The sequence below is a fragment of the Chiloscyllium plagiosum genome, unplaced genomic scaffold (genome assembly GCF_037043375.1).
Source record: "Chiloscyllium plagiosum isolate Xiang-an unplaced genomic scaffold, Cpla_swu_hap1 HiC_scaffold_5, whole genome shotgun sequence".
NCBI classification, from domain to species: domain Eukaryota; kingdom Metazoa; phylum Chordata; class Chondrichthyes; order Orectolobiformes; family Hemiscylliidae; genus Chiloscyllium; species Chiloscyllium plagiosum.
In genome coordinates, this window is record NW_028270143.1 from 133,117,344 (window position 1) to 133,135,406 (window position 18,063).

An 18,063-nucleotide genomic window follows, 5' to 3' on the forward strand; every position below is an offset into this window, starting at 1 on the left:
CCCCTCTCCCTCCTCCCCCGCCCTCTCCCCCCTCTCCCTCCTCCCTCTCCCCCCTCTCCCTCTCCCTCCTCCCCCTCTCTCTCCCCCCGTTCCCCCTCCCTCTCCCCTCCCTCTCCCCCTCCCCCTCCCTCTTCCCCTCCCTCTCCCCCCTTCTCCCTCTCCCCCCTCTCTCTCCCCCCGTTCCCCCTCCCTCCCCCGCTCCCCCTCCCCCCCCCTCTCCGATGGGTGAGCTGGGTCTCGGTGGGGGGGGGGGGTTGACAGTATGAGCCTGGCTCTCTGAGCTGACCCCCTCCCTCAGTGTGTGTCTGTGTTCCTGCCCCCAGGGAGAGTGATGGCCCTCGATGCTGCTGTGGTGATGAATCAGTTCCGCACAGCTCGTCCTGACAAGCGATACCTGCACCATCTCAGGTGGGTCCCCCATCAGTAACAACCCCCCGGCAACTGGCACCCACCTATTCAGCTCCCTCGTCCTCCCGGGTCTGAGGTGACTGCAGGCTGTGTCTGGATTGGGAGCAGAGACTGGGAGCCACCCTGATCTATAACTAACCAATAGAAACATTGAAAATAGGAGCAGCAGAAGGCCATTCAGCCCATCAGCCCACACCACCATGGCCGATCTGGTTGGAACTGCACGTCTCCTGATAATCTTTAATCCCCTCGGTCATCGAGAATGTACGTACCTCGACCATAATTATGGCATCAAGGAGCTCCCTTGGCAATACGGGGATCAATGGGCATTGGGGGGCAAACTCTCTGCTGGTTGGAGTCGTACCCAGAACATAGGAAGATGGTTGTGGTTGTGGAAGGTCAGTCATCTCAGCCCCAGGACACCTCTGCAGGAGTCCCTCAGGGTAGTGTCCTCGGCCCAACCATCTGCAGCTGCTTCATCAATGACCTTCCCTCTGCCATAAGGTCAGAAGTGGGGATGTTCGCTGATGATTGCACAGTGCTCAGCACCATTCGCGACTCCTCAGATACTGAAGCAGTCCGTGCCCAAATGCAACAAGATCGGGACAATGTCCAGGCTTGGGCTTCTTTTTAAATTCATGGGACGTGGGTATCACTGGCTGGGCCCAGCATTTGTTGCCCGTCCCTAGTTGCCCTTGAGAGGGTGGGGGTGAGCTGCCTTCCTGACCCGCTGCAGTCCGTGTGCTGTGGGTTGACCCTGAGGCAGGGAATTCCAGGATTCTGACCCAGTGACAGTGAAGGAACGGGGATATATTCCCAAGTCAGGATGGAGCTTGGAGTGGATCTTGCAGTGGGTGGTGTTCCCATGTATCTGCTGCCCCTGTCCTTCTAGACGGAAGTGGTCGTGGGTTTGGAAGGTGCTGTCTGAGGATCTTTGGTGAGTTTCTGCAGTGCATCTTGTAGACAGTACACACTGCTGCTACTGAGCGTCGGTGGGGGAGGGAGGGGATGTTTGTGGATGTGGTGCCAATCAAGCGGCTGCTTTGTCCTGGATGGTGTCAAGCTTCCCGAGTGTTGTCAGAGGCTGCCCCCATCCAGGGCAAGTGGGAGTATTCCATCACCCTCCTGACTTGTGCCTTATAGATGGTGGACAGACTTTGGGGGGTCAGGAGGTGAGTTACTCGCTGCAGGATTCCCAGCCTCTGACCTGCTCTTGTCGCCCACTCTGTTTATATGGTGAATCTAATAGAGTTTCTGGTCAATGTAACCCACAGGATGTTGATATTTGGGGATTCAGTGATGGTAACACCATTGAATGTCAAGGCAGTGGTTGATTAGATTGTCTCTTATTGATGATGGTCATCGTCTGGCACACACACAGAGGAAGATCTCTGCGATTTGGTGGAAGTGGAACATGAGGGTATGTGCAAACCACTGAGAAATTACCCAAACCCATTAAACCATGTGACCTGAGAGCCCAGGTAGGCCATTCAGCCCATCGAGGCATCTCACAGCTGGTCTGAGATTCCTCATTGCCGCAGTTCTGCTCTGACCCCATTCCCCCCGATTCCCTTCGGGATTATAAACCTGTCTCTCAGCCTTGACCGCACTGTGTGACCCAGCCTTGCCTGCTCTCTGTGGGAAAGAATTCCACGGATACGCTGCCCTCAGAGAGAAGAGGTTCCTCCTCAGCTCACTCTTAAAAAGGGGACCCCTTTTCCTGAGGCGGGACCACCTTGTCCCCTGCTCTTGTCTGTTCCAATAAAGTCTCATCTCAATCTTCTCAACTCCAACAAATCCAGGCCCCAACTCCTCAACCTCCCCTCAGCAGACAGTCCCCATCCTGTACTGACCCCCACCTCTGTACTGACCCCCACCATCTGTACTGAACCCCCCCGACCCCGTCTGTACTGACCCCCCTGACCCACGCATTTGTACTGACCCCCCCATGTGTACTGACCCCTCTGACCCCCCCATGTGTACTGACCCCCCCTGACACCCCCATCTGTACTGAACCCCGTTGACCCCCCATGTGTACTGACCCCCCCCGACCCCCATGTATACTGACCCCCCCATGTGTACTGACCCCCCCATCTGTACTGACCCCCCATGTGTACTGACCCACCCTGACCCCCCCATCTGTACTGACCCCCCATCTGTACTGACCCCCCTGACCCCCCATGTGTACTGACCCCCTGACCCCCATCTGTACTGAACCCCCCCATGTGTACTGACCCCCCTGACCTCCCCATCTGTACTGACACCCTGACTCTCCCCATGTGTACTGGACCCCTGACCCCCCCCATCTGTACTGACCCCCTGACTCTCCCCATGTGTACTGGACCCCTGACCCCCCCCATCTGTACTGACCCCCTGACTCTCCCCATGTGTACTGGACCCCTGACCCCTCCCATCTGTACTGACCCCCTGACCCCCCCATCTGTACTGAAGCCCCCATGTGTACTGGACCCCCTGACCCCCCCATCTGAACTGACCCCGCTGACACCCCCATCTGCACTGAACCCCCTCCTGACCCCCTTCTATGTGTACTGACCCCCCATGTGTCCTGAACCCCCTGACCCCCCATGTGTACTGACCCCCCCATCTGTACTGAACCCCCTGACCCCCCCATCTGTACTGAACCCCCTGACCCCCCCATGTGTACTGACCCCCCCGACCCCGCCATCTGTACTGAACCCCCTCCTGACTTCCCCTCTGTACTGACCCCCCCGACCCTCCAATGTGTACTGAACCCCCTGACCCCCACATCTGTACTGAACCCCCGACCCCCCATCTGTACAAAACCCCCTGAGGCCGTGGGCTCTGTCGGAGGGTAAGTGCACTGACCCCCCCGACCCCCCATGTGTACTGACTCACCCGACCCCCCATCTGTACAAAACCCCCTGACCCCCCCATCTGTACTGACCCCCCCGACCCCCCATGTGTACTGACTCACCCGACCCCCCCATCTGTACAAAACCCCCTGACCCCCCCATCTGTACTGAACCCCCCGACCCCCCCATCTGTACTGAACCCCCTGACCCCACCATCTGTACTGACCCCCCATCTGTACTGAACCCCCTGACCCCCCCATCTGTACTGAACCCCCTGACCCCCCAATCTGTACTGAACCCCCTGACCCCCCCATCTGTACTGAACCCCCCGACCCCCCCATCTGTACTGAACCCCCTGACCCCCCCATCTGTACTGAACCCCCTGACCCCCCCATCTGTACTGAACCCCCCGACCCCCCCATCTGTACTGATCCCCCTGACCCCCCCATCTGTACTGAACCCCCTGACCCCCCCCATGTGTACTGAAGCCCCTGACCCCCCATGTGTACTGACCCCCGACCCCCCATCTGCACTGAACCCCCTGACCCCCCATCTGTACTGAACCCCCTGACCCCATCTGTACTGAACCACCTGACCCCCCCATGTGTACTGACCCCCCATGTGTACTGACCCCCCCGACCCCCCATGTGTACTGACCCCTCCGACCCCCCATCTGCACTGAACCCCCTGACCCCCCCATGTGTACTGACCCCCCTGACCCACCATCTGTACTGAACCACCTGACCCCCCCCATCTGTACTGAACCCCCTGACCCCCCCATGTGTACTGACCCCCCTGACCCCCATGTGTACTGACCCCCCCGACCCCCCATGTGTACTGACCCCTCTGACCCCCCATCTGCACTGAACCCCCTGACCACCCCATGTGTACTGACCCCCCGACCCCCCATGTGTACTGACCCCTCCGACCCCCCATCTGCACTGAACCCCCTGACCACCCCATGTGTACTGACCCCCCGACCCCCCCATGTGTACTGACCCCCCTGACCCCCCCATGTGTACTGACCCCCCGACCCCCCCATGTGTACTGACCCCCCTGACCCACCATCTGTACTGAAACCCCTGACCCCATCTGTACTGAACCCCCTGACCCCCCCATGTGTACTGACCCCCTGACCCACCATCTGTACTGAACCCCCTGACCCCCCATGTGTACTGACCCCCCCATGTGTACTGACCCCCCCGACCCCCCCATGTGTACTGACCCCTCCGATCCCCCATCTGCACTGAACCCCCTGACCCCCCCATGTGTACTGACCCCCCATGTGTACTGACCCCCCCGACCCCCCCATCTGTACTGACCCCCTGACCCCCCCATCTGTACTGAACCCCCGATCCCCCCATCTGTACTGAACCCCCTGACCCCCCCCCATCTGTACTGAACCCCCTGACCCCCCCATCTGTACTGACCCCCATCTATACTGAACCCCCTGACCCCCCCATCTGTACTGAACCCCCTGACCCCCCAATCTGTACTGAACCCCCTGACCCCCCCATCTGTACTGAACCCCCCGACCCCCCCATCTGTACTGAACCCCCTGACCCCCCCATCTGTACTGAACCCCCTGACCCCCCCATCTGTACTCAATCCCCCGACCCCCCCATCTGTACTGAACCCCCTGACCCCCCCATCTGTACTGAACCCCCCCATCTGTACTGATCCCCCTGACCCCCCCATCTGTACTGAACCCCCTGACCCCCCCATGTGTACTGACCCCCGACCCCCCATCTGCACTGAACCCCCTGACCCCCCATCTGTACTGAACCCCCTGACCCCATCTGTACTGAACCCCCCATGTGTACTGACCCCCCTGACCCCCCATGTGTACTGACCCCCCCGACCCACCATGTGTACTGACCCCTCCGACCTCCCATCTGCACTGAACCCCCTGACCCCCCCATGTGTACTGACCCCCCTGACCCACCATCTGTACTGAACCCCCTGACCCCCCCCATCTGTACTGAACCCCCTGACCCCCCCATGTGTACTGACCCCCCTGACCCCCATGTGTACTGACCCCCCCGACCCCCCATGTGTACTGACCCCTCCGACCCCCCATCTGCACTGAACCCCCTGACCACCCCATGTGTACTGACCCCCCGACCCCCCCATGTGTACTGACCCCCCTGACCCCCCCATGTGTACTGACCCCCCGACCCCCTCATGTGTACTGACCCCCCTGACCCACCATCTGTACTGAAACCCCTGACCCCATCTGTACTGAACCCCCTGACCCCCCCATGTGTACTGACCCCCCTGACCCACCATCTGTACTGAACCCCCTGACCCCCCATGTGTACTGACCCCCCCATGTGTACTGACCCCCCCGACCCCCCATGTGTACTGACCCCTCCGACCCCCCATCTGCACTGAACCCCCTGACCCCCCCATGTGTACTGATCCCCCATGTGTACTGACCCCCCCGACCCCCCCATCTGTACTGACCCCCCTGACCCCCCCATCTGTACTGAACCCCCGATCCCCCCATCTGTACTGAACCCCCTGACCCCCCCATCTGTACTGAACCCCCTGACCCCCCCATCTGTACTGACCCCCCCTGACCCCCCCATCTGTACTGAACCCCCTGACCCCCCCATCTGTACTGACCCCCCTGACCCCCCCATCTGTACTGAACCCCCTGACCCCCCCATCTGTACTGAACCCCCTGATCCCCCCATCTGTACTGAACCCCCTGACCCCCCCATCTGTACTGAACCCCATGACCCCCCCATCTGTACTGACCCCCCCGAACCCCCATCTGTACTGAACCCCCGACCCCCCCATCTGTACTGACCCCCCTGACCCCACCATCTGTACTGAACCCCCTGACCCCCCCATCTGTACTGAACCCCCTGACCCCCCCCATCTGTACTGACCCCCATGACCCCCCCCATCTGTACTGAACCCCCTGATCCCCCCATCTGTACTGAACCCCCTGACCCCCCCATCTGTACTGACCCCCCTGACCCCCCCATGTGTAACTGTCTGACAGTGTCCATTACTGAAGGTTTCAGATGAATCGAGGCCCTCCCAGAGACTGCCATCAGACTGGCTGTAGTTTCCTCATCCACCACCAGAGAGCAGCCAACATCCACCTGAACCTGCCCTGGCTGCTCAGCTCTGGTAGGCTTCGTCCTGGGAGTGAAACTCCACAAGAATTCATTCAGCTCGGAGCATTCTCAGAACAACGTTAAAACCATCCCCACTGTTTCGTTTTCAATGTTCGATTGTCATCAACGTTTTGGGGGTTAACGTTTTGGGGGTTAACGTTTTGGGGGTTAACGTTTTGGGGGTTAACGTTGACCAGAAACTGAACTGGGTTTGAATGTTGCTGGAAAAGCGCAGCAGGTCAGGCAGCATCCAAGGAACAGGAGAATCGACGTTTCGGGCAAAAGCCCTTCGTGAGTGAGTTGCCCGAAATGTCGATTCTCCTGCTCCTCGGATGCTGCCTGACCTGCTGCGCTTTTCCAGCCCCACCCTAATCTAGACTCTGATCTCCAACTGCAGTCCTCACTTTTACCCAGAATCTGATCTGGACCCACCACATAAACAGAGTGGCTACAAGAGCAGGTCAGAGGCTGGGAATCCTGCAGCAAGTAACTCACCTCCTGACCCCCCCAAACCTGTCCACCATCTACAAGGCACAAGTCAGGAGGGTGATGGAATCTTCATTTGCATGTCTCGGTCTCTGGGAGTGTTTGATGGGGACAGTGTAGAGGGAGCTTTACTCTGTATCTAACCCCGTGACATCCCTGTCCTGGGAGTGTTGGATGGGGGGGACAGTGTAGAGGGAGCTTTACTCTGTATCTAACCCCGTGCTGTCCCTGTCCTGGGAGTGTTTGATGGGGGGACAGTGTAGAGAGAGCTTTACTCTGTATCTAACCCCGTGACATCCCTGTCCTGGGAGTGTTTGATGGGGGGGAACAGTGTAGAGGGAGCTTTACTCTGTATCTAACCCCATGCTGTCCCTGTCCTGGGAGTGTTTGATGGGGGGACAGTGTAGAGGGAGCTTTACTCTGTATCTAACCCCGTGACATCCCTGTCCTGGGAGTGTTTGATGGAGGGGACAGTGTAGAGGGAGCTTTACTCTGTATCTAACCCCGTGCTGTCCCTGTCCTGGGAGTGTTTGATGGGGACAGTGTAGAGAGAGCTTTACTCTGTATCTAACCCCGTGCTGTCCCTGCCCTGGGAGTGTTTGATGGGGGACAGTGCAGAGAGAGCTTTACTCTGTATCTAACCCCGTGCTGTCCCTGTCCTGGGAGTGTTTGATGGGGGACAGTGTAGAGGGAGCTTTACTCTGTATCTAACCCCGTGCTGTCCCTGTCCTGGGAGTATTTGATGGGGGACAGTGTAGAGGGAGCTTTACTCTGTATCTAACCCCGTGCTGTCCCTGTCCTGGGAGTGTTTGATGGGAGACAGTGTAGAGGGAGCTTTACTCTGTATCTAACCCCGTGCTGTCCCTGTCCTGGGAGTGTTTGATGGGGACAGTGTAGAGGGAGATTTACTCTGTATCTAACCCCGTGCTGTCCCTGTCCTGGGAGTGTTTGATGGGAGACAGTGTAGAGGGAGCTTTACTCTGTATCTAACCCCGTGCTGTTCCTGTCCTGGGAGTGTTTGATGGGGGACAGTGTAGAGGGAGCTTTACTCTGTATCTAACCCCGTGCTGTCCCTGTCCTGGGAGTGTTTGATGGGAGACAGTGTAGAGGGAGCTTTACTCTGTATCTAACCCCGTGCTGTCCCTGTCCTGGGAGTGTTTGATGGGGGACAGTGTAGAGGGAGCTTTATCCAACCCTGCACTGGTGCAGGGGGAGGGTGAGTGTGAGTATGAGGGTGGAGTGTGAGGGTGAGGGTGGAATGTGAGGGTGGAGTGTGAGGGTGGTGTGTGAGGGAGAAGGTGGAGTGTGAGGGTGGAGTGTGAGGGTGAGAGTGAGAGTGGAGTGTGAAGGTGAGGGTGAGTGTGGAGTGAGAGTGTGAGGGAAAGGGTGGAGTGTGAGTGAGGGATAGTGTGAGGGTGAGGGTGGAGTGTGAGTGTGAGAGAAGGTGTGGAGTGTAAGTGTGAGTGAGAGGGTGAGGGTGGAGTGTGAGGGAGAGGGTGGAGGGTGAGTGTATGAGGGTGAGGGTGAGTGAGTGTGAGGGTGGAGTGTGGGTGAGTGTGAGTGTGTGTGTGGGTGAGTGAGGGTGAGTGTGTGGGTGAGTGTGAGGGTGGAGTGTGAGGGTGAGTGTGTGTGTGAGTATGAGTGAGTGTGAGGGTGAGTGTCAGGGTGAGTGTGTGGGTGAGTGTGAGTGTGAGGGTGGCGTGTGGGGGTAGAGTGTGGAGTGTGGAGTGTGAGGGTGGAGTGTGAGGGTGAGTGTGTGAGTGTGGAGTGTGAAAGTGGAGTGAGAGGGAGAGTGTGAGTTTGAGTATGAGGGTGAGTGTGAGTGTGTGGGTGAGGGTGGAGTGTGTTGGTGAGTGTGAGTGTGTGGGTGAGTGTGAGGATGAGTGTGAGTGGGTGTGTGCGAGGGTGAGTGTGGGTGAATGTGAGTGTGTGTGTAGGTGAGTGTGAGTGTGTGGGTGAGTGTGAGGGTGTGTGAGTGTGTGGGTGAGTGTGAGTGTGTGGGTGAGTGTGAGGGTGAGTGTGGGTGAATGTGAGTGTGTGTGTAGTGAGTGTGTGGGTGAGTGTGAGGGTGAGTGTGGGTGAATGTGAGTGGGTGTGTGGGTGAGTGTGTGGGTGAGAGTGTGAGGGTGAGTGTGTGTGAGGGTGAGTGTGATGGTGTGTGTGGGTGAGTGTGTGGGTGAATGTGAGGGTGAGTGAGAGGGTGTGTGGGTGAGTGTGAGTGTACGAGTGAGTATGAGTGTGAGTGTGAATGTGAGTGTGAGGGTGAATGTGAGGTGAGGGTGAGTGTGATGTGAGGGTGAGTGTGATGTGAGGGTGAGTGTGAGTGAGTGTGTGAATGTGAGGGTGAGTGTGATGTGAGTGTGAGGGTGAGAGAGTGTGAGGATGAGTATGAGGGTGATTGTGAGTGTGAGGATGAGTGCGAGTGTGATTGTGAGTGAGGGTGAGTGTGAGTGAGGGTGAGCGTGAGTGTGATGTGAGGGTGAGGGTGAGTGTGATGTGAGTGTAAGTCTGAGGGTGAGTGTGATGTGATTGTGATTGTGAGTGTGAGGGTGAGTGTGATGTGAGTGTGAGTGAGAGTGAGTGTGTGAGTGTGAGGGTGTGAGTGTGATGTAAGTGTGAGGGTGAGTGTGAGGGTGACAGTGAGTGTGAGGGTGAGGTGTGTGAGGGTGAGTGTGAGTGTGATGTGAGTGTGAGTGTGATGTGAGTGTGTGGGTGAGTGTGTGGGTGAATGTGAATGTGAGGGTGAGTGTGAGGGTGAGTGTGAGTGTGATGTGAGTGTGATGTGAGTGTGATGTGAGTGTGAGGGTGAGTGTGAGGGTGAGTGTGATGTGAGGGTGAGTGAGTGTGAGGGTGAGTGTGAATATGAATGTGAGTGTGATGTGAGTGTGAGTGTTGAGTGTGAGTGTGAGGGTGAGGGTGAGTGTGAGTGTGAAGTGAGTATGATGTGAGTGTAATGTGAGTGAGAGTGTGAGGATGAGTGTGATGTGAGGGTGAGGGTGAGTGTGATGTGAGTGTGATGTGAGTGTGATGTGAGTGTGAAGGTGAGTGTGGTGTGAGTGATGTGAGGGTGAGTGTGAGTGTGATATGAGTGTGAGTCTGAGGGTGAGTGTGATGTGATTGTGAGTGTGAGGGTGAGTGTGTGAGTGTGATGTGAGTGTGAGGGTGAGTGTGTGAGTGTGAGGGTGAATGTGAGGGAGAGTGTGAGTGTGATGTGAGGGTGATGTGAGTGTGAGGGTGAGTGTGATGTGAGTGTGAGGGTGAGTATGTGTGAGGGTGAGGGTAAGGGTGAGTGTGAGTGTGAGTATGAATGTGAGGGTGAATGTGAGTGTGATGTGAGTGTGAGTATGAGTGTGGGTGTGAGGGTGAGTGTGGGTGTGAGTGTGATGTGAGTGTGGGTGTGAGTGTGAGTGTGATGTGAGGGTGAGGGTGAGTGTGGGTGTGTGTGGGTGTGAGTGTGAGTGTTGAGGGTGAGTGTGAAGTGAGTATGATGTGAGTGAGAGTGTGAGGGTGAGTGTGATGTGAGGGTGAGTGTGAATGTGATGTGAGTGTGAAGGTGTGAGTGATGTGAGGGTGAGTGTGAGGGTGAGTGTGATATGAGTGTGAGTCTGAGGGTGAGTGTGATGTGAGTGTGATGTGAGTGTGATGTGAGTGTGATGTGATTGTGAGTGTGAGGGTGAGTGTGTGTGTGATGTGAGTGTGAGGGTGAGTTGAAGTGAGTATGATGTGAGTGTAATGTGAGTGAGAGTGTGAGGGTGAGTGTGATGTGAGGGTGAGTGTGAATGTGATGTGAGTGTGAAGGTGAGTGTGGTGTGAGTGATGTGAGGGTGAGTGTGATATGAGTGTGAGTCTGAGGGTGAGTGTGATGTGAGTGTGATGTGAGTGTGATGTGATTGTGAGGGTGAGTGTGTGTGTGATGTGAGTGTGAGGGTGAGTATGTGTGAGTGTGAGGGTGAATGTGAGTGTGATGTGAGGTTGAGGGTGATGTGAGTGTGAGGGTGAGTGTGATGTGAGTGTTAGGGTGAGTATGTGTGAGTGTGAGGGGGTGAGGGTAAGGGTGAGTGTGAGTGTGAGTATGAATGTGAGGGTGAGTGTGAGTGTGATGTGAGTGTGGGTGTGAGGGTGAGTGTGGGTGTGAGTGTGATGTGAGTGTGATGTGAGTGTGGGTGTGAGTGTGATGTGAGTGTGAGTGTGTGGGTAAGGGTGAGTGTGTGTGAGTGTGAGTGTGATGTGAGTGTGGGTGTGAGTATGGTGTGAGGGTGTGAGTGTGAGTGTATGGGTGATGGTGAGTGTGAGTGTGGGTGTGAGTGTGGGTGTGAGTGTGTGTGATGTGAGTGTGAGTGTGGGTGTGAGGGTTAGTGTGAGGGTGAGTGTGAGTGTGGGTGCGAGGGTGAGTGTGGGTGTGAGTGTGATGTGAGTGTGGGTGTGAATGTGAGTGTATTGTGAGTGTGAGTGTGGGTGTGAGTGTGGGTGTGAGTGAGAGTGTGAGTGTGGGTGTGAGTGTGATGTGAGTGTGAGTGTGATGTGAGTGTGGGTGTGTGAGTGTGATGTCAGTGTGAGTGTGTGGGTGAGGGTGGGTGTGAGTGTGATGTGAGTGTGATGTGATGTGAGTGTGATGTGAGTGTGAGTGTGGGTGTGATGTGAGAGTGGATGTGAGTGTGATGTCAGTGTGAGTGTGTGTGTGTGATGTCAGTGTGAGTGTTTGGGTGAGGGTGAGTGTGGGTGTGAGTGTGATGTGAGTGTGGGTGTGAGTGTGGGTGAGGGTGTGGGTGTGAGTGTGGGTGTGAGTGTGTGTGATGTGAGTGTGAGTGTGAGGGTGAGTGTGATGTGAGTGTGGGTGTGGGTGTGAGTGTGATGTGAGTATGGGTGTGGGTGTGAGTGTGGGTGTGGGTGTGAGTGTGGTGAATGTGGGTGGGTGAGGGTGGTGAGTGTGAGTGTGGGTGTGGGTGTGGGTGGTGGAGTGTGGTGAGTGTGGGTGTGGTGTGAGTGTGGGTGTGAGTGTGGGTGTGGAGTGTGGGTATGAGTGTGTGTTGAGTGTGGTGTGGTGTGTGATGGGGTGTGTGTGGGTGTGGAGTGTGGGTGTGAGTGTGGGTGTGAGTGTGAGTGTGATGTGAGTGAAGTTGTGGTGTGGGTGTGATGGTTGGGTGTGATGTGAGTGTGAGTGTGAGTGTGGGTGTGAGTGAGAGTGTGAGTGTGAGTGTGGGTGTGAGTGTGATGTGAGTGTGAGTGTGATGTGAGTGTGGGTGTGTGAGTGTGATGTCAGTGTGTGTGTGGGTGAGGGTGGGTGTGAGTGTGATGTGAGTGTGATGTGATGTGAGTGTGATGTGAGTGTGAGTGTGAGTGTGGGTGTGATGTGAGTGTGGGTGTGAGTGTGATGTCAGTGTGAGTGTGTGTGTGTGATGTCAGTGTGAGTGTTTGGGTGAGGGTGAGTGTGGGTGTGAGTGTGATGTGGGTGTGAGTGTGGGTGAGGGTGTGGGTGTGAGTGTGAGTGTGGGTGTGAGTGTGTGTGATGTGAGTGTGAGTGTGGGTGAGTGTGAGGGTGAGTGTGATGTGAGTGTGAGTGTGGGTGTGAGTGTGGGTGTGGGTGTGAGTGTGATGTGAGTATGGGTGTGGGTGTGAGTGTGGGTGTGGGTGTGAGTGTGAATGTGGGTGTGAGGGTGAGTGTGGGTGTGAGTGTGGGTGTGAGTGTGGGTGTGAGTGTGATGTGAGTGTGGGTGTGAGTGTGGGTGTGAGGGTGAGTGTGAGTGTGGGTGTGAGTGTGGATGTGAGTGTGGGTGTGGGTGTGATGTGAGTGTGACGTGAGTGTGGGTGTGAGTGTGGGTATGAGTGTGGGTGTGGGTGTGATGTGGGTGTGAGTGTGATGTGAGTGTGGGTGTGAGTGTGGGTGTGAGGGTGAGTGTGAGTGTGGGTGTGAGTGTGGGTGTGGGTGTGATGTGAGTGTGATGTGAGTGTGGGTGTGAGTGTGGGTGTGAGTGTGAGTGTGAGTGTGGGTGTGAGTATGGGTGTGATGTGGGTGCGGGTGTGATGTGAGTGTGAGGGTGGGTGTGAGTGTGGGTGTGATGTGAGTGTGGGTGTGATGTGAGTGTGAGGGTGAGTGTGATGTGAGGGTGAGTGTGGGTGTGAGGGTGAGTGTGATGTGAGTGTGAGGGTGGGGGTGAGTGTGATGTGAGTGTGGGTGTGATGTGAGTATGAGGGTGGGTGTGGGTGTGATGTGAGTGTGAGGGTGAGTGTGATGTGAGGGTGAGTGTGAGTGTGAGGGTGAGTGTGATGTGAGTGAGTGTGAGGGTGAGTGTGATGTGAGTGTGAGGGTGAGTGTGATGTGAGTGAGTGTGAGGGTGAGTGTGATGTGAGTGTGAGGGTGGGCGTGAGTGTGATGTGAGTGTGAGTGTGATGTGAGTGTGAGGGTGAGTGTGATGTGAGTGTGAGAGTGAGTGTGAGTGTGAGTGTGATGTGAGTGTGAGGGTGGGCGTGAATGTGATGTGAGTGTGAGGGTGAGTGTGAGTGTGATGTGAGTGTGAGTGTGATGTGAGTGTGATGTGAGTGTGAGGGTGAGTGTGATGTGAGTGTGAGAGTGAGTGTGAGTGTGATGTGAGTGTGAGAGTGGGGGTGAGTGTGATGTGAGAGTGGGGGTGAGTGTGATGTGAGTGTGAGAGTGGGGGTGAGTGTGATGTGAGTGTGAGGGTGAGTGTGAGTGTGATGTGAGTGTGAGTGTGATGTGAGTGTGAGGGTGAGTGTGTGTGATGTGTGTGAGAGTGAGTGTGAGAGTGAGTGTGAGGGTGAGTGTGAGAGTGAGTGTGAGGGTGAGTGTGAGTGTGATGTGAGTGTGATGTGAGTGTGAGGGTAAGTGTGATGTGAGTGTGATGTGAGTGTGAGTGTGATGTGAGTGTGAGGGTGAGTGTGATGTGAGTGTGAGTGTGATGTGAGTGTGAGGGTGAGTGTGATGTGAGTGTGAGTGTGAGGGTGAGTGTGATGTGAGTGTGAGAGTGGGGGTGTTGCCGGTTCCTGGTGCTGATGGTCTCTCTCTCCCCTGTCCCTGCAGCCAGGTTATGGGGTTATTCTATCGGACGGCCAGCCTCCTGGAGAAAGGGATCAAGCCGGTGTTTGTGTTCGATGGGCCCGCTCCCCGGATGAAATCCCGAGTGGTCAGTGACATTCCCTCGCGTTCCCTCAAACACCGAGCGGCCGTGAGCATGGATTCCCAGAAAGTCCTCCCCAGGATTATCTCCCAGAGCGAGGGCTGGGGCCCTGGGCTGTTGGGACTCTGCTGAAGTCTTCCTTTTCCTCTTCACTCCCCTCGGTCAGGGATTATTCCCGGGAATATCCTCCACTGCACCGTCTGCAGGTACGGTTTTTCCTCAGGATTCCTCACGGGAAGAATCGTCTCCTCAGGACGGTCTCCTGGGAGTCTCCCCCCCACCCCCCCCCCCCCCCACCCCCTGGTTCAGACTCCTTTCCCTCCTCCAGGGAATCTCAGCCTCAGTGATCTCCCCTCCCCCCACCCCCACCGTCGGCCTGTGAAACTGGAATCTGTTCACCCCCGACCTGCGACTGGACACTGAGGTGACCAGAGAACTGCGGGAGGGAGACCTGCATTGCTGTAGCGCCTGGCACCGCGTCAGGGTGTGCCGCTGCACTGACCAATCAGAGAGGTGTGCTCACCGTAGTGAGGGATGAAGCGCAGAGTGCAGTTTGTGCACAGCAAGCTCCCACAGAGAGCAGCGTGATCAGGAGCAGGCCCTCTGTTGGTCACTCCTCAGGACAGGGAGACCCGAACCGGCGGAATGTTCTAGACTGAATCGGCGATCAGCCAGTGGGAAAGGTGTTGTGGTCCAGAGACTGAGATTAACGTTTCTCTGTGTTTGCAGCTCAGAAAGAGGCGAGGATGGACAGATGTCACAAATAATTCTGACCCCTCGAAGAAAGGTGAGCAGCTGAACCGGATCAGAATCGAACCCGGGATTGGGGAACGGTTTCCTGGAATATGATATGGGAAATTCAACCCATCACATTCCCTGGAAAAACATCCAGAGACCCCCTGTTCAGATTACTCTCTCAGGATTCCAGAGCAAATCCCCATTATCTATCACCCCCTGTTATAGCATGGTGGCACAGTGGTTAGCACTGCTGCCTCACAGCGCCAGGGACCCGGGTTCAATTCCTGCCTCGGGCGACTGACTGTGTGGAGTTTGCACATTCTCCCCGTGTCTGCGTGGGTTTCCTCCGGTTTCTTCCCACAGTCCAAAGATGTGCAGGTCAGGTGAATTGGCCATGCTAAATTACCCGTAGTGTTAGGTGAAGGGGCAACTGTAGGGGAATGGGCCTGGGTGGGTTGCTCTTTGGAGGGTCAGTGTGGACTTGTTGGGCCGAAGGGCCTGTTTCCACACTCTAAGTAATCTAATCCATCGATTCGCATCCCCATTATCCATCAATCCCAACCCCATTATCCATCAATCCCAATCCCATTATCCATTGATCCCCAACCCCATTATTCATCAATCCCGATCCCTTTATCCATCTAACCCTGACTCCATTATCCATCAATCCCATCCCCATTATCCATCGTTCCCTGACCCCATTATCTATCAATCCCAACCCCATTATCCATCGATCCCTGACCCCATTATCCAACAATCCACATCCCTTTATCCATCAATCCCGACCCCTTTATCCATCAATTCTGTCCCCTTTATCCATCAATCCCCATCCCCATTATCCATCTGTCCCGATCCCATTATCCACCGATCCCCATTCCCATTATCCATCAATCCCCACCCCCATTATCCAAAAATCCCCATCCCCATTATCCATCAATCCCCATCCCATTATCCATCGATCCCCATTATCCATCAATCCCCATCCCCATTATCCATCAATCCCCATCCCATTATCCATCGATCCCCATCCCCATTATCCATCGATCCCCATTGTCCAATCAGCTGAGCCGATGTTTCAGTGCGGTTGCTGGGAGTTTCTGATTTGGCCTGTTACATTGCAGTGCATTGTGGGTCCGTGCCAACTCCAAACAGAGACCAATCAGGAAATGGGGACACTGACTGTCCGGAACATTCCACCCCAAAAGACCCAGGGGTAAGCAACAAAACCCTCTTAATCAAGGAATGACAGAAAGGGAGGCAAGAGAGGAGGGGGGGTGGCGTTTCTGATAAGGGATAGCGTTACAGCTGTGCTGAGGGAGGATATTCCCGGAAATACATCCAGGGAAATTATTTGGGTGGAACTGAGAAATAAGAAAGGGATGATCACCTTATTGGGATTGTATTATAGACCCCCCCCAATAGTCAGAGGGAAATTGAGAAACAAACTTGTAAGGAGATCTCAACTATCTGTAAGAATAATAGGGTGGTTATGGTCGGGGATTTTAACTTTCCAGACATAGACTGGGACTGCCATAGTGTACAGGGTTTAGATGGAGAGGAATTTGTTAAGTGTGTACAAGACAATTTTCTGATTCCGTATGTGGATGTACCTACTAGAGGAGGTGCAAAACTTGACCTACTCATGGGAAATAAGGCAGAGCAGGTGACTGAGGTGTCAGTGGGGAGCACTTTGGGGCCAGCGACCATAATTCTATTAGTTTTAAAATAGTGATGAAAAAGGATAGACCAGATCTAAAAGTTGAAGTTCTAAATTGGAGAAAGACCAATTTTGACGGTATTAGGCAAGAACCTTCGAAAACTGATTTGGGGGCAGATGTTCGCAGGTAAAGGGACGGCTGGAAAATGGGAAGCCTTCAGGAATGAGATAACGAGAATCCAGAGAAAGTATATTCCTGTCAGGGTGAAAGGAAAGGCTGGTAGGTATAGGGAATGCTGGATGACTAAAGAAATTGAGGGTTTGGTTAAGAAAAAGAAGGAAGCATATGTCAGGTATAGACAGGATAGATCGAGTGAATCCTTAGAAGAGTATAAAGGAAGTAGGAGTATATTTAAGAGGGAAATCAGGAGGGCAACAAGGGGACATGAGTTAGCGTTGGCAAATAGAATTAAGGAGAATCCAAAGAGTTTTTACAAATATATTAAGGACAAAAGGTTAACTAGGGAGAGAATAGGGCCCCTCAAAGATCAGCAAGGTGGCCTGTGTGTGGTGCTGCAGAAAATGGGGGAGATACTAAATGACTATTTTGTATCAGTATTTACTGTGGAAAAGGATATGGAAGATATAGACTGTAGGGAAACAGATGGTGACATCTTGAAAAATGTCCAGATTACAGAGGAGGAAGTGCTGGATGTCTTGAACGGTTAAAGGTAGATAAATCCCCAGGACCTGATCAGGTGTACCCGAGAACTCTGTGGGAAGCTAGAGAAGTGATTGCTGGGCCTCTTACTGAGATATTTGTATCATCGATAGTCACAGGTGAGGTGCCGGAAGACTGGAGGTTGGCAAACGTGGTGCCACTGTTTAAGAAGGGCGGTAAAGACAAGCCAGGGAAGTATAGACCAGTGAGCCTGATGTCGGTGGTGGGCAAGTTGTTGGAGGGCATCCTGAGGGACAGGATGTACATGTATTTGGAAAGGCAAGGACTGATTAGGGATAGTCAACATGGTTTTGTCCGTGGGAAATCATGTCTCACAAACTTGATTGAGTTTTTGAAGAAGTAACAAAGAGGATTGATGAGGGTAGAGCAGTAGATGTGATCTGTATGGACATCAGTAAAGCTCAATACTCTGACCAATAAAGGAAAGCATACCAAACGCCTTCTTCACTATCCTATCTACCTGCGACTCCACTTTCAAGGAGCTATGAACCTGCACTCCAAGGTCTCTTTGTTCAGCAACACTGAAGCAGCTTTGACAAAGGGTCAGTTAGACTCGAAACATCAGCTCTTTTTTCTCTCCTTACAGATGCTGCCAGACCCGCTGAGATTTTCCAGCATTTTCTCTTTTGGTTTCAGATTCCAGCATCCGCAGTAATTTGCTTTTATTGAGTACAGGAGTTGGGAGGTCATGTTGCGGCTGTACAGGACATTGGTTAGGCCACTGTTGGAACATTGTGTGCAATTCTGGTCTCCTTCCTATCGGAAAGATGTTGTGAAACTTGAAAGGGTTCAGAAAAGATTTACAAGGGTGTTGCCAGGGTTGGAGGATCTGAGCTACAGGGAGAGGCTGAACAGGCTGGGGCTGTTTTCCCTGGAGCGTCGGAGGCTGAGGGGTGACCTTATCGAGGTTTACAAAATTATGAGGGGCATGGAT

At 54.6% G+C, this 18,063-nt stretch overlaps 1 protein-coding gene across 1 annotated transcript in view; it reads left to right on the plus strand.

Moving 5' to 3' along the window:
* Window positions 1-325: 325 nt before the first annotated feature.
* The window catches only part of LOC148150034 (uncharacterized), a 63,407-nt gene continuing 45,669 nt past the window's right edge, over window positions 326-18,063 (plus strand). The window contains exons 1-4 of the mRNA XM_087987695.1: window positions 326-408; window positions 13,896-13,998; window positions 14,722-14,779; window positions 15,852-15,943. Coding sequence (XP_087843821.1) covers window positions 332-408; window positions 13,896-13,998; window positions 14,722-14,779; window positions 15,852-15,943 — 330 coding nt within the window. The 5' untranslated portion in view covers window positions 326-331. The remainder of the gene's footprint in view (window positions 409-13,895; window positions 13,999-14,721; window positions 14,780-15,851; window positions 15,944-18,063) is intronic.